The 15791-nt window shown below is 34.9% G+C and overlaps 1 protein-coding gene across 5 annotated transcripts; it reads right to left on the bottom strand.

The window, feature by feature from the left end:
- Nucleotides 1-1296: 1296 nt before the first annotated feature.
- LOC140830831 (uncharacterized) lies at nt 1297-11730 on the bottom strand. 5 transcript variants are annotated; one of them, XM_073194335.1, is made up of 6 exons: nt 11492-11728; nt 8830-11272; nt 8693-8738; nt 8473-8583; nt 8216-8287; nt 1298-1787 (listed from the first exon to the last, which is right to left on the bottom strand). In XM_073194335.1, exons 2-5 carry the CDS (start codon nt 11191-11193, stop codon nt 8241-8243), a joined length of 2568 nt encoding a protein of 855 aa, XP_073050436.1. In that variant the 5' UTR covers nt 11194-11272; nt 11492-11728; the 3' UTR covers nt 1298-1787; nt 8216-8240. The 5 variants fall into 5 exon arrangements, with proteins under 5 accessions (XP_073050438.1, XP_073050439.1, XP_073050436.1 ...); XM_073194336.1 differs by having other exon boundaries at nt 8830-11407; XM_073194337.1 differs by having other exon boundaries at nt 1297-1805; nt 8830-11729.
- Nucleotides 11731-15791: the final 4061 nt, after the last annotated feature.

A 15791-nucleotide genomic window follows, 5' to 3' on the forward strand; every position in this document is an offset into this window, starting at 1 on the left:
AATCATAAATGGAAGAAGCATTAAAACGAGATTGTGTTATATGTTTTATTATTCCTAAATCTGGAGTATGAATAATTTGTAACTTTTGAGAAGATTGATTTCAATCTATTTTATTGATTTTGTTTGTAGGATTTTGGAATTGTTCTAAAGCTTCACTAATATCAAAATCATGATTTAAGATATTTATTCTAAGATTAAATGTTGGTGTTTCAAGATCAGTATGATCTATGGGTTGATTTGAACTACTTCTTGTTGTTACAATTTTACTTAATTTATCTTGTACTATTTTTATGAATTCAGAATTATTTTCTTTAATATTTTTAACACTATTTTTCAGTTATTTGATATGGTTTAAAATTTGGTGTTTTGATTTTACTATCTGTATTCGAGGTTTCTATATTATTTACAATTGGATTAACAGAGTTCGAAAATGGATAATCTAAAGAATTTTGAGAGGAATATATTTCAAACAATCAAAGAATAAAATGTGAATTTTATATTTATTTATAAATTCATAGAATTTTTTTTGAATATATTTTCTGATATCCATAAATTTTTCAAAATACCATAATCTTTTTTCTTTATTATGAATATCATAAAAATCCTTACGTAGAAAGTTTTTATTTACTTGGAATTCCGTTTTGCTTGTACAATTTGTATTGAATGATTGATATTTTGAATTTTTATATATTTGATCTTTATTTATTTTTGGAATTTCTCATTTATCAATTGATTTATCAAAATCTTCTATGACTATTTCTTCAATATTTATTATCCTTCTATTATCATAAGAAGTTGAAGTAGCAGAGTTCAGAGAAATAGATTTATAGAAAATTGAATTCATTTCGGATCGACCATTGAGGTGAGTGCCTCAGTGTATGAAAAAAGTAAATAGACATCATATCAAAACTACATATAAATAATAATTAATAGTATAAAATTTTACTCATTACCCACATTCGTGTAACATTTATAGATAGATTAATACTTTAGTTTATTATTTTTCTACTTAAACTTGCTTATAAACAATAAAAAAAAAGTTGATTATTTTTATTTTAAGCAAAAAAGATTCATGTGTTGCACAAACAAGTGAGCGGTGAGCCATTAAAGGTGGTCGCAAAAAACATGGAGAGTTCGGGAACATATTAATTTTAAAGGTCAAATTGTGAAACTAATTGCAATTGTCAGTCGAGCTTGACATATCCTAACAGAAGACACCAATTTTAAAAACATTTTTATCCAAGAAGATGACATCCAAAGATAATGTCTGTTGCATGCATCATGGATCCATTCAACTAATGCCGATTAAAAACACCCTGCAACATTTTTACTTATTTATAAATAAAATTGGTAGCAACCAGGACAATTTACACCGGCAACCTCCCCCATCCCCGTCCCAACCAGACCAAAACTACAAATTCGTCTGTAGTACCAAAAAAACACAAAACCCCTTGCACATAACTCAAAAGTTCAAATGATGGTAAAAATAAAAATCAAAGTTTTCAGTCATCTACGTAATTATGAACCATGACGTCTCCTTCTGCGAGTCGAATGGAACTTTCCAGTCATCAACCTAAATAACTAACCGAGACACCAAGTTCATCACACGCCACATGTTGCACAGCCAAATATCTTCTAAGCTTTAATAATTCAGCGAGTTTTGGTCCAGACAAATTGTCCCAGATGTCCCTTGATGCTATAAAACGAGTCCCAAAACTTACTTTCTGCAAACCATATTTAGGTAAACACACTGACGATGATTGGAGTGAAAATCCAGTGAACAAGTCCTGCAGAAAAATAGTAAACTATTCCATTATAGGTTGTTAATCTAGTACTGGTGGGGCATTTGGAGAAACAAGGGGTAAATATATCACGTGCTGACTCATTGACATAAAATATCACAAGTTTACAGTGTCAACAACTCATATGGATGGAATAAAAAATGCAGTATTAAAAGATAAAAGTATTTGGTTTTTAGGGAAAAATCAACATCTTTCTAACGTCGAATCAAGATCAACTACAGCAGAACTAAAGCGATGGAGATAAGAGAAGTACTCACTACCACAACTGCCACACACAGACTTAACCCCAGAAAATAAGTTTGCAAACCAACAGCTCCACCTTTGAACTAATTGGTTGGCCACATTTAATGGTCAAACAAAAAGAAATGAGCTCTGCTAATGTGAGAGGAATGAATTTACTGACAGTCGACAAAAGGTAGCACTTAATGATATAATACAAAACAGGATAGTTTTATAATTGAAATGTTCAACCTATCTCAACAAGACAGTAAACCCCGTAATTCTGGTAGCAGCAGCATTCAATACAGCTGCAGTATTTTATTTGAAAATAAAAAAGTACTTGATTTAGGCAGTCCTTGTCCAGAGCAAGGAGTAGCAACAGGTCAAGTCAACCATATAAAGCATGCATCTTCACAGTGAAGATTGAGGTATTTGATATTGACAGCACCACACCCTGTTACGTAATTCATTTTGAGTCCAAATATACAAAAAATAAGCCAAACAAGCTTTTGGATGGTGCAGAGTCTTAAACACGGAATCCCCCAAATCAGGAACGATATATATAGCGCAAATTCTAAATCTTTCTTCCTACAGTTATATCCATAATTGAATATAATATTTACCAACAGTAGGGCGATATGCCACTTGTTCAATACATCTTCCAATCTTTCAAGCAGGTAACTGCTAAGGTTAAATTTGGAAGCACTTTGATAAGCCTCTAGATTTACCTTGTCTGGACAGGTGAATGTGATTCCCTATGGCTAGAGCTTGGGTGCTATTAAAAGAAAAGAATTGTAATAAATAGTAGCCTAGTTAAATTTAGTCAATGTAACAATTAAAGATTTAGATATATTAAAAGGAAAAAAGAGCAAAAATACCTTAAAATGCCTAAAGAAATCTGTATAAAACCTGCCAGCATCCACTAACATCATTGGAGGATTGGTTTAGTTGGAGGACGGTAAATTATAGTAAGTTGTTGTCAAACTTCTTTTTAACTCTAAATACATTAACACCTTAATTTTTGTGGAGAAAAAATAATAAGCATAGGACAAGCATACTGCACCCCGGCTACGCCTTGAGCGTCAGCAGAAACGTGTGCCTTTTGATGTCAATGCACCTGGAGGTGTCTCCAAGCGCATTGATTTTTCATTGTTATGTCTTTGGCAGCTCTTGTTGTAGTTCATTTAGTTTATCTCATCAATTTTTATTAAATTAATATTTTAGCTAGCAGAGCAGAACATGCAATTATACTAGCACTAGATTCAGACACTTCCGAGATAGTAACTAGGTGTGAGCAAAACCGGATTGGTTTGATTTATGATAAAAGCTCAAACCAAAGCAATTCTATCGGAAAGTTGCAAACCAAGCCAAACCCTTAACAGTTAAAAACCAAAATGTTTGGTTTAGTTTGGTTTGGATTGGTTGGATGATTATATTTAAATTCTAATTTTGGCTCCAACAAATTATTAACTAGCTATTATAAATAAAAAAAATAAATATTAAACACTTTACGTTATAATGTATGTTAATGACATTACAAATTTCGTCCAAAATATATAAATACTCAAAATGAAGTAGTTCAGCTTCAAAAGAAAAAACTTCACCATCATCCGTCATATTTAAAAAAGTAGAGAAAGTTAAAAACCAAAAAATTTGGTTTAGTTTGGTTGGGTTTGGTTGGATGATTATATTTAAATTCTAATTTTGGTTCAAACAAATTATTAAGTAGCTATTATAAATAAAAAAATATATATTAAACACTTTACGTTATAATGTATGATAATGACATTACAAATTTCGTCCGAAATATAAATACTCAAAATGAAGTAGTTCAGCTTCAAAAGAAAAAACTTCACCATCATCCGTCATATTTAAAAAAGAAGAGACATTTATTTTCTTCGCTCGTTCAACTTCAATCATCGGTAACAGTAGATTCATTCACATCCAATATTTTTTACTCAAGTTTTTCAACCTCATCCTAACCTTCAAGAAGATCAATTCATACCGAATACCGAGGAAGAATGAATGGGTTAATGGATAGATTTTTGTGCAAATGAAATGAACTAGTTTAAATAATTGGAAAGCCTAAAATTTATAAAAGTAATATCGATTATCAATTTTTCATTATCGTAATGATATGATCATAGTTGTCAAAAGCGCACGAAGCACACAACCTACACTTCAGTGCACTTCAAAGCGCAGCTTCCATGAAGAGCGCTTCAGAGAAAAACAGCTTCTCTTTAAAAAAATATGCCAAAGGAGAAATCGCTCGTTAAAAGTGTGATTTTTCTTTTATTAATTAAAAATACAGCATAGGAAACCCTAAAATCACTTTGCCACTGCCCTTTGCCCTCACATTTTAATACTTGATAATTGGGTGATGAATATGACGATGATCTTAATATTTGATATCTCATGTTTCATATTTTTGAAAACAAATTGATTTTATTTTTATATGTTCAGAATAAGTTACTTTTTCAACTTTATTTCCGTAAAATTTGTGTTGCTTCTCTTTGCGCCTTACTCCCCCGGATACCTGAGCGCTTGAATGGGCCTTGCGCTTTTGATTACTAGGGATATAACATAAACCACAGTTGTTAAAGGCACAAAGAGGTCCTGAAGCCTGAGGCACAAGGTGGGCTTGCGTCTTATCGAAGCAAGGCGCACAGTTAATTTTTTTAAATAATATATTTATTTACTACTATGTTATTACAAAACAATATCATTGAAATAATTAAGCTAAGCAAAAATATATTATATCACAAAAATACATTTAATTATTTATCTACTACTGCTATTATCTTTCATTATATCTGCCCTTCTTTTATATAGTATGTTATGTGGCACTTTAGCCAACAAATCTGCTATTACTGACAGAATTTTTTCCTTGCTTGAAATTTCTTCGTACAATAGCAAGTGTAAGGATTTTCTCCACTAGTTTGTCCAGTCGATAAATTTAGATTTTATTAACTAGCTCTATCTATATATGTAATTTTCGAATATATTAAGAAATAAAGCCTCAGTTAAATTTTTGTAGAAAAGGAAATGTATATGAGTTTTCTTGGCGTGCTTATTTTTTCTAGGGCTTGGTAGGCTTTCTTTTCTATTTTTTCTTTTAAAAATTTTACGAGAATAAAACAAAGAAGGAAAAGATCACTTGGGCTTCAAAGGTGAGGCCAGGATCACTGCGCCTGGTGTATACCCTGGCATAGAGAGATAATCAAGTGGTGCCCTCGCCCTCGCCTTTAAAAATATGATATAAACTAAAAACAAGTAATCTACATATATAATAAAAAACGTTATATATTTAAAAAAAATCAGTTTGGTTTGATTTTGTTTGGATTTTTTTAACCAAAACTTTGAACTAAACCAATTTTTTCAGTTTGGTTAATTTAAAACAAATCCAAACAGTGATCAACTAAAAACCAATCCAAACCAACGGTTTCATTTGGTTTTTGCTCACCCTATTTGTAAGGTCTAAAACTAAGACGACATAATTCAACTGTATGCAAATCTAGAAAATATGAAAAATGATTAATTAATTTATTTTAATTGCTTAATTGATTATGTGACATGTTTACATGATATTTTAGTAGTTTTCTACTTACATGCATTAAAATGTATTTTTAAAGGATCATTCGAGTTGCGATCAAGGAACGGAGTCGGAGACCGATGGCTGAAAAATGAAAAAATGTTTTTTATTAAATAATTGTTTTAATTATTTAAAATAGGGTCCATAGAAGGTCTAGGAAGGGGCTTGCTCGGGGTGGCTCGAGCTTGGCTCGATGAAAAAGCTTGATGGCTCGTAAGTGACTTGAACCGTAGGTTTGGGTTTTGTTTTTAGAAAATAAATCGAAACACGGCTCACGGGTCGAGTCGTGGTTCACGAGGGCTAAAATAATATAAAAAGTCTAAGTTTTAAATTTAGAAATTTTATTTTAAAGTTTGAAATTTTTCGGGATTAAAACGCCTTAATAACGAATAATTAAAGATTAATTAAAAAGTCTAGTATTAAGCTAAATAAAATTATGGGAAAATTAATATAAGCTTAAATAATTATTTGGGACATGTTAGAGTCAATGAAATTAAGAAAAAGTCAAATTCGAAAAATTTTACGTCCAGGAGTACCATAGTTGTCAAAGGCGAGCGCCTCTCGCCTCAAAGTCAAATTCGAAAAATTTTACGTCCAGGAGTACCATAGTTGTCAAAGGCGAGCGCCTCTCGCCTTGAGGCGAGAGGCGCCACCAGGCGTGGGCGTTGCGCCTGGGGCCGTCCCAGGCGCAACGATTCACAAAGGCTCGCCCAGGCGCGCGCCTGGGCTCGCCTTGGAAAGGCTCTCGGGCGCGCCTTAGACGCGCCTGAGTTGCTTTTTTTAAAAAACAAATTCAGTAACAGAGAAGTTGCATTTTGAAAATGCAACTTCTCTGTTTTTTTTAATAGTAACTTAAAATGTAAAAGCCCAAACTAACCCCAAACGTAACTACTCAGGATGATTGAAGAATTTGAATTGTGTTACTTATTGTTATGAACTTATTAATTATTTGTTGTTTTGTGTGACATTGTGACTTAATTATTTCATATTTTAATATATTATTCTAAGATAAATATATTTAAAAAAAAATAAAAATGTGCGCCTTGTTTCGGTAAGGCGCGCGCCTCGCCTTGCGCCTCAGGCTCCAGAGCCCTTGTGCGCCTCGGTGCGCCTTGCGCCCTTGACAACTATGAGGAGTACAACTGTAATTTTACACCTAAAAATTAGTAAACGTCATGACAGTGCTCTGAATGTTGTTTTATGTGCTAATATGATTATTTCAAATGTTTATGAATTTTTTTCATGTTAAATTATGATTTTAAATGTTTATGGAATTTTGATGAACGATAAAAGCCAAAAGATATGTTGCATGCTTGTTTTTAAAAGAAAAAGGATATTAAATGCATGATTTTTATAAAGTGATGAAAATGTGAAATATTGGAAGAGGTGAAGTAATCGTGACTGTTGAGGATATGAGGATATGAATGGGGATATCGTGAGAGAAAAGGGCCCAGAGGGAGCCCGCCGATCGTATTTCCATTCGATGAGGATAGGTCAAGGCTCAGTTGACGGATGAGAGTGTCGCTGATTTCCCCGCCGCCCAGTACTGTTGTTACATGTAGATGGATCCATCGACTTTATGAGGATGAGGAAAGTCACAATTAACGATTTGAATTCAATAAAAAGGAAAAATGTTTATGCTCATGATGAAAGACAATAAAAAGGAAAAATGTTTATGCTCATGATGAAAGGTTTTATGTTATGAAATGAGGAAAAGGAAAGTGTTGAGATTTATGTTATGCATGTCATTAAATGTTATTTTACGTAAAAGTATCTTTCACTGTTGCTTGTGGTTTTATACGTATTACTTGTTATCAAGATTATGGTGCGTTGAGTCTTTAGACTCACTAGGTATGATGGATGCAGGTGATTATGCTGTTAATATCACTGGAGGTCTTGATGGTTGACTTTGCTGGACTGTCGGTGCACATAACCCGAGGACCAGCGCTTTCATTTTCCACACTTATGATTTAAGTTTATGATTACGTTAGAGATTTTTAAGACTATTCATTTATGCTTTTGAGTGGTTTTGAGAGGATGATACTTTTCACATTTATAGCTTTTTAGGGTTGGTAAAGTGTTGACGATTCCCTTGATTTTCAAATACTAGTTGGATGTTTTATTTTTAAAATGGTGCGTAATATTATATATATATATGTATGTATATGTATATATGTATATGTATATGTATCGGCCGATAGTTTAGGTTAAAAAAAAGAAAATTAATACTTTTCAAGCAAAACGATTAGCAGACGTTTCACTATTAACCGTCAAGCACATGCAAATCGAGGTATAATCGGAGCAAACAAGTTTCCACATATCAAATACCTTTTAAATTCCACACGGACAACACCCAACGTTTACACAGGATCCACAAACGTGTTAATATTGTCTGCATCTCAAAGTGGCATAATAGCAAGGTCTATATACATTTCTCTATCAATATGATAATACAAATGAAACTACTCAAAAGACCAAAACACATTATGGATCCAGGAAGCTGGTGGGACGTGGTAAGCAAGAAAAAAGGTTTCTAGAGAAAGTTTAGGATCTAATACATGATAATTATATCACAAAAGGACAAATCCAATCAACAGTTTACCTTAATGTCATTCAGGTCCAAGTGATTATCCTGCATCCGGTCCATCCGCAGAGGAATGGCCACTGTCAGAATCTGTAGGTTAAATACAAAGAAATGAACATACACCAATCATTTCAATGAAGAAACGATATATAAAGATCATGACAAGTGACAACATAAGAATTACATCTAGGACTGAAACATGCTATCCTACACTAATTATGAAGGCAAAGTATCAATCATAAAAGAATAAACATCAAACATAGATAAACATTTACCACTGGAAGACGCTCCAGAATCGCTGCTGGAACTGCCTGAACTACCAGACCTACTCACATCATTACCATGCTTTTCACCTTCAACAGCATGTGTGTCCTGCTTATCAATGACTTCAGAAAAAGCAGAAAACAATCCTCAGTTCTCCCAAAACACAATTTATATTTATAATCCATAAAAAAATGTCAACAGAAAACTGAAAATACAAGAGTAAACTAACACCTGTTCCACTTTCAACCTGGACCTCCGGTACAGTTGGGGTGGTGGTCTGAAACATTTGCAAAGAAAATTTTCATCGTCTTGTAATGACACATTATTTAAGCATTGGGCTTTATTTCAAATTATCCACCAATACTTACCATCCGTGAAACAGACTGATTAGATACTGTTCTAACTTGAAGAGCAAGTTCAGCTTTTCTTTTCTTCTTGCTCAAGCCCTTTTTGTAATTACTCACAAATCGATCGAGCTCCCACAGTGTTTCTTGATCGACACTGTCAATGTCAACTTCAATCTCATCATCATGTTGAGAAAGTGCAGTATTATTCTTCTTAATGATTTGAATAATGGCATCAAGCTTATCAGAAGCCAAGCTCTGAAGGTTAGTGCTAAGTCTTTGCTTCTCCTCGTAAGTCATGTCCCTTTTATTCAGATCCTTTGCTTTAGGTTTCTTAGGAACGGGCATCCTGCCAACATGCGAACGTTGAATTTTTGCATCAATAGTCATAGGTGCAGTAGGTGCGAAGGCATGAACAGAGGCTGGAGCAATTGGTTCTAAATAAGGCTGAGGAAACTTTCTCGAAGTGGGAGTAGGCAACCCTGCGTCCTGGTACACATGATATTTCAAATAGGGATTATACTTTGTCTCCATAACAGCCCACTTCTCCTCAAAAATACCTGACAATTCTTCTGCCATAACATGAACATCCTGACCCTTCGGGTTATAAGTCATGGCATTGCGAAACACAAGTCTCACATCCTCTGCAAATTCTCTAGGTGACTTATACCAGTTTTGCGATAATCTAGTTTTAATTGTACCCAAGTCCATTGGGTGATTAATGACAACATGATAATCATGCAGCCCAAGGGCCTTGGCATCCACTGGCTCGTTAAAAACCCAACCATGCTTATGCTTCATCAACCTCTGAAGTATACTGCTACAGCTTTTAAACACTTGATTTCGGTTCTTATCAAACCCAAAACCGAAATCAGGTGCTTGTTCTGATCGACCACCATGCTTCCTCCCATGATTGGTTTTCGATTTCTTGTTACTTTCAGGAGGCAGTCTGTCCTTCCCTAGCAGGAACTCCGAATTTCTGTAATACTGATTTGCCTTTGGAGTTCTCTTCTCCTTGTCAATAATTTCACCAGCATCATGAGCGTTCTCAATTACAGCAATACTGAGCTGCCTACTATACATCTTTGGGTCAAGAGTTCCTGCAGTACCCACATCAGAACTCACTCTAGCTAATTTCATAGGCGTAGTTTCTTGGATCCCCATCACACTCATCTCTGAATTAATTCTCACCAATGCCCTCCTCTCCGCTGTACCATTAGGCACATTTCCTGGTTTAGGATGATAACATCCACCAATTTCACTGCCGTCAACACCAGAGTCTATATTATTGAAAACACCATTGCTAACATGGGCATTAGATGAAGCAAGTTCATGCTCTTTGACTTCAAGCTGATTAACCAACTTTCTAATCTGATCAAGCTCGTGCTCTAACTTGCTCCTAAGCTCCTTGATATCATCTTTCTGTGTTGCTTTTGATAACCTAAACAAAACCCTATCATTTATCCTAGTTATCACCAGCGGCTCCACCAGTTTATTCGTGTTTGCAGGCAGATTGCTAGAGGGAGCTGGCGGTAGCACTGATAATGAACTTTCATCATTCTGCAGCTTAATCTGACTGTCGTTAGGCAGATCGTTCTCACCAGATAATGCAGATGATTCCCTCAAATTCTGCCGCCCATTCTCGCTTATCTGTAGTTTCTCATTCTCACTATGAGACGAACGGGTTTCCTTTGGACTCTGGGCTTCAGCATCAATATGAAACAAGCGAGTTTCCTTTGGACTCTGGGTTTCAGCATCATTCAGCAATGGAGACAACCTGCTCTGATTCTGCTGCCCCAAACTTTGACAGCAACTGCCTTGCCCCACAACATTCTGACTCGAATCATTCTCAGACACTGATGGTCTCAGCTCATCATGCTTTACTTGTTCTGACAGCTGCTGAGACTGGAAGGAATCAACATCTCTGTCTGCCAGTGTTTGTGAAGGAGTCTGTTCAAGAATTGGGGACTGCACTTGCAGCCTTCCCCGAGAGGAATCAATATCCTCCACCACTGATGCTTCCACACATTCTTGCAGAATATTTTTACCCAAATACCTGGGGAATGTGGCTGTTGTGGCTGCAATGTCATTAATGGGCTTCGGAGACGAGGCAACCTCAGAGCGGATATGCTCCTCGGTGGAGGCAGCTGCGGCAATAATGGGAGACAAAACCTCGGTGGATGCAGCAGTGGTTGAGGTAATCTCGGTGCTGGCAGAGGCAGCTGTGGAGGTTCCAGTTCCGATGTTTGCTGTATCGATGTCGACGCTAGTTTTTGGCAGTTTCTTGCGGACTCTTCGTGTATAAACTTTGCTATTTTCATTCCATAAAACCGTACTCATCGATTTCAAATAATCATAATTGAAATCCCCAGTGGTGCCAGATGCCATACATGTAACACCAACTATTGATCAAGAAACCAAATTTTCCAAATCAAACCTCGACCAATCCTAAGATAACCCTAGCGGCCTGTAACCAGAACAAAAAATAAAAACCAACCCCGATTCAAAAGAACAAACAGGAAACTTTAGCTCGGAAATTAGCCAATCGACATATAAACGCAGATCCAACGCTCGTTAACCAAAAAAAAACCAGACGTTAGAACTGACAAAAGCGGAAGATTCAAGGATTATAATGAATTAAGATTACATGAGCAGAAAACAGAAGTTCAAACAATTATGTCCCAACCTCTAGGGTTTGAAGGTAGCCGGAGGCGGAGGGCGTGGTTCAGTTCGAAATCTCCTCTCTTTCTCTCTCTAGCGACGCGCTTTTCTCTCTCTAAATGCTCTGCCACCCGTACAGCGTCTTAACCGCACGCGCGGGGCACCAGTCCAAAGGCGGTGAACGTCCGCCACGTTGCTAGCGCGTTGGATTCGCCGAGAAGGAATCCAATGAGTTTGAAAGATCGGGATCTCACGCGCCGTGTGAAGATGTTGACCACATCTATAGCCTCTCATCACACTCCTCAACTATTTGTCCCACGTACCACTACCTACCCCACCACTTGATGCTTAGTAATAATTAATTTAATAATATTTCTTTGATTTGATTTAAGCAGAGATATAAACGAGTCAAACCGATTGTGAGTTATTCGAAGCTCGATTCTATAAAAGTTTGTTTGAACTCGTTTTAATGAGGCTCGTTAAGATAAACAAATCAAACTCAAACTTTACAGTATTCGACTCGTTAGCTCGTGTACATGTTCGTTTGTAAGTTCATGAATAATATTTTAGATGAAAAAATAATAGTTTTGATATTTGATTTATTGATTTTGCATACTATTTATGAAATATATAGGAAAAACCTATTAAATTTATTTATTATAATAAATTTACAAATTTTAATAATAATAATAAATTTTTCTTTAAATATATAATTTACTTTTTAATTAATTTAATGAAAATTTAAATATATAATTCATATTTATTAAGCTTGTTTAGGTTCGATAAAGGTTTGAATAAGTTCGTGAGCCATGCATATATTCGTTAAATAAAGCTCGAGTTCGGCTCGATTATAAACGAATCAAGCTCAAACATTCAAAAGTTCGGCTCAGCTCGACTCGATTACATTCTAGATTTAAGATAATTTCATTATGGATATATAAATATAAATATGTCTTAATAAAAATTTGATTTAAATTAAATGAATAACGAAAAAACCATATCCAAAATAATAAAAATATGTTTATTTTTCTAAATTATGAATATATATACACTATTTTTAGAGTTAAATGAATTGAAACATAATCACTGAGAATTTGTATTAATATTATAAACTTGTAGGGATGATTTTTTGTGAAGTTTTAATGAGCTACAATGATTTTTGAAGTAGGGTTATTTACCGGTTTTTTTATTATTAATTTAAAAAAATTATTTTAAAAAAATATGCAAAACGTTTATGGTAATAGTGGACGCTGTAATTTTTTGCATCATTTGCTGCAGTACATAAGCAGCGTGTGTAATGTCCGTTGTCTCTGACAACGGACGCTGCTCAGTTTTATTTTGTTTTCCTGTAATCAAAACCTCCACAATTTCTAAAATTATTTGTCTACAATTTCTTTCTTCTTTACACTTCTTCAACCCAAAATTTTTCTGTCAATTTATCCGAAATTTCCCCTATATCCGAAATTTTTTCATTCAAGTGGCTACTATTGAAGTGCTTTTATATTTTGGTGGTCATTTTATTGTCAAGAATGGAACGGTTGAATACAATATTCCTTATATTAGAACGATATGAGTATTACGATCTATTACTTTGTTGGAATTTGTTCAAGTTGTGAATAAAATATTACGAATCAATCCAATGAAGTTTACTATGAAGTTGTCAACAAAATATTCATTTACGTATAAATCATCTTGGCATAAAGTTCAAGTAAATTTTGTTGATGATAACGCTTTCGAGTTTACAATGCAGTATCCCAATATGCATATGTTGCATTTATACATGGAAAAAAATCCAATTTGATCATTATGTTGGTTTTGGTGAACATAAATCATATGTACCACACATCTCCGATTCAGGGTTCAATAACCTACCTGATACCTCTACATCTGAGACTTTTCATGAGCCAAGAGCATATGTTGCATATGTAACTGAAGGATTGAGCAATATATATTGTGAGTATGGAAGTGGATCGGGGGATCAATACATGACAGGCCCGTCTGATCCAAATCCTGCTGCATGTTGGCCGAATACGACACTTGATTGGGACCTAAATGTTAGTAGATCAAGTTGGAATCCAAAAAGACATAATTTATGCATTTCAACTCTTCATTGGTTTGTTGTGTCCCCCGAACTTTTGCACCATCGTTTACTCCTTGGAAGCAATACATGACCTCATATTCAAACTCTCCAGGCTGGTATTGAGGATTAGTCACAACATGCTCATAGTTCACTGCTTCTTTCGCATTTTTAGTGTCATTCACTTGAGCATTTAACTGAGTTTCTCGACTAATTGCTTCATCCTTTCTATCTGGTGACATTTCTTCATGGTTAGGGAGTATGGTCTCTAGGCGGTGAAGGTCAACTGCTTTGGAATTCCAAGACCATTGGTCTTGAGCCTTAGGTTGATTACTCCCATTAAGCACGTCTTTTTCACTTGTTTTTCTGTATGCTTTGATTGTTCTAACCTTGTGAAATTCTTCAAGCAAGCATGAACATCGTCATACATTATTTTGGACATCTCCTCTCAATCCATAGCACTCAGCTCATCTGCTTTTAAGTTTCTTTGTTGACCATTCACCTTTTTTGCCAAAAAATCCCATTTTTTTCTCAGAATTTCCTCATCTGTGGTGGTATATTTTCGGATCTCATTAGGCGTGCCAATTTTTGTTTGAACAAATTTTGTAGATTGAGAGCGCACTAGGTGCAAATACACCAAAATAAACAACAATAATGAAAATCTAACTTGTAGAAAAACCAAACAATTATGAATTCCTAACTTGATCGTTCATTATGATCTCCTAAGCAAATATAATGCTAAAAACAAATAAATATGCAGAAAATACTGGAATGATAAAACAAAACTTTACCAATGATCACTTACACATGGTTTTTATATAAGATAAAACCAGCAAGAGTAAAACAAACTAAAATACCGAACTTGAGAATATAAATCACGACATAATCAAGCTAAAAACTAAGAAAACTAGAAAATCTTTTGGAAATTTGATTAGAGAGAATTTGCAGTATTTGCAAGTATTGTTGAATTGAATTGCGCTGTGTTGTATTGTGTCTGTCGATTTACTCTTTTCCTCCAAATTATGTGTGTTCCCTCACTCTTCCCATGACCCCCCGATCTTCCCATGAATTTGTGTACATGATTTTCTTGTCCACGATGTCATCTGCTTGTGTTAGGATCGGGAAAGAGTTTAGAGGGGGGGTGAATGAACTCTTTCAAATTTTATTGTTTTTGAATTTTTGCTATCAACCGTTTTTAGGCGGTTGAAAAATATTTTCTCAAACGGTTGAAAACTTGAACTACTGGTTGTGCGGAAAACAGTTCAGAGTTTTCAATGACCAATAAAATTAGTGACACCATTAACAACAATAAGTGACTGAGAACTATTTAAGCATGCAAGAAATAGATGACAACGGATTTTATGGATGTTCGGAGATTGAATACTCCTACGTCACCCCTTCTTCCTTTGTTAGGAAGGATTCCACTAAAAGACTTTGATTTTACAAAATGTTTGTAACAGCCCAATCTAGCCAGGACTTATCACACTGCCTGTATTGGAACTCTTAGTGATCACTTTACACTTCTGGATATTAAGAACTCTTAGTTCTCCAGACACCACAAATTTTAATCAAATAACCACCAGGTTACTGATATGAAACAGTAGTTTGTTTGAGTAGCACGAAAAGATCCTTGGATGATCAAGTATGTTTCTGTTGAACTACGTGCAGAGAGAGCAAAGATGAATATTGACTATGATTGCGCTCTAAGATTTCTTTTGAAGGCAAGCTCAATAATCTGTGTATCGCTACCTTTCTTTAGCTTGCAACCCTCTCTGTTGATATAGCCAAATGACTTAACGGTCGGAAAGTTCAGTTAACGTAAACCTGAGCTTCTGAATCAGATGAGTCGCTTTCATCTTTATGAGCAATAAATGTTCGCAATTAATCTTCTTTTTGCTCATCATAAATCTGAAGCTCTTTCCTTGAGGATTTCCTCTTAAGGCAACATTCTTTTAGCATCAGAATACGAAGTCTATCTCTGAGCTTCCTTTCTGGGATAGAGAGTTAAATGCATATCATTCTTGGAATTGATGTGCAATCGTTGACTTCAAAAAGTTTTGAATGCATTTAACCGGTCAGAGAATGTCTTTTAACAATAAGTGATTCTCTTAAATGAATCAGTTCACTTTTGCCGAAATCTAAAGAATCAACAGTTGAAAATCAGCGGTTGAGAAAGCTATAGGTTTTTGCCGGTTGAGCTTATTAGGATTCCAGCCGCGGTTGATTTTGATTTGTCATACACCAAAAT

This window comes from Primulina eburnea, chromosome 4, assembly GCF_022965805.1.
Source record: "Primulina eburnea isolate SZY01 chromosome 4, ASM2296580v1, whole genome shotgun sequence".
Lineage (NCBI taxonomy): Eukaryota > Viridiplantae > Streptophyta > Magnoliopsida > Lamiales > Gesneriaceae > Primulina > Primulina eburnea.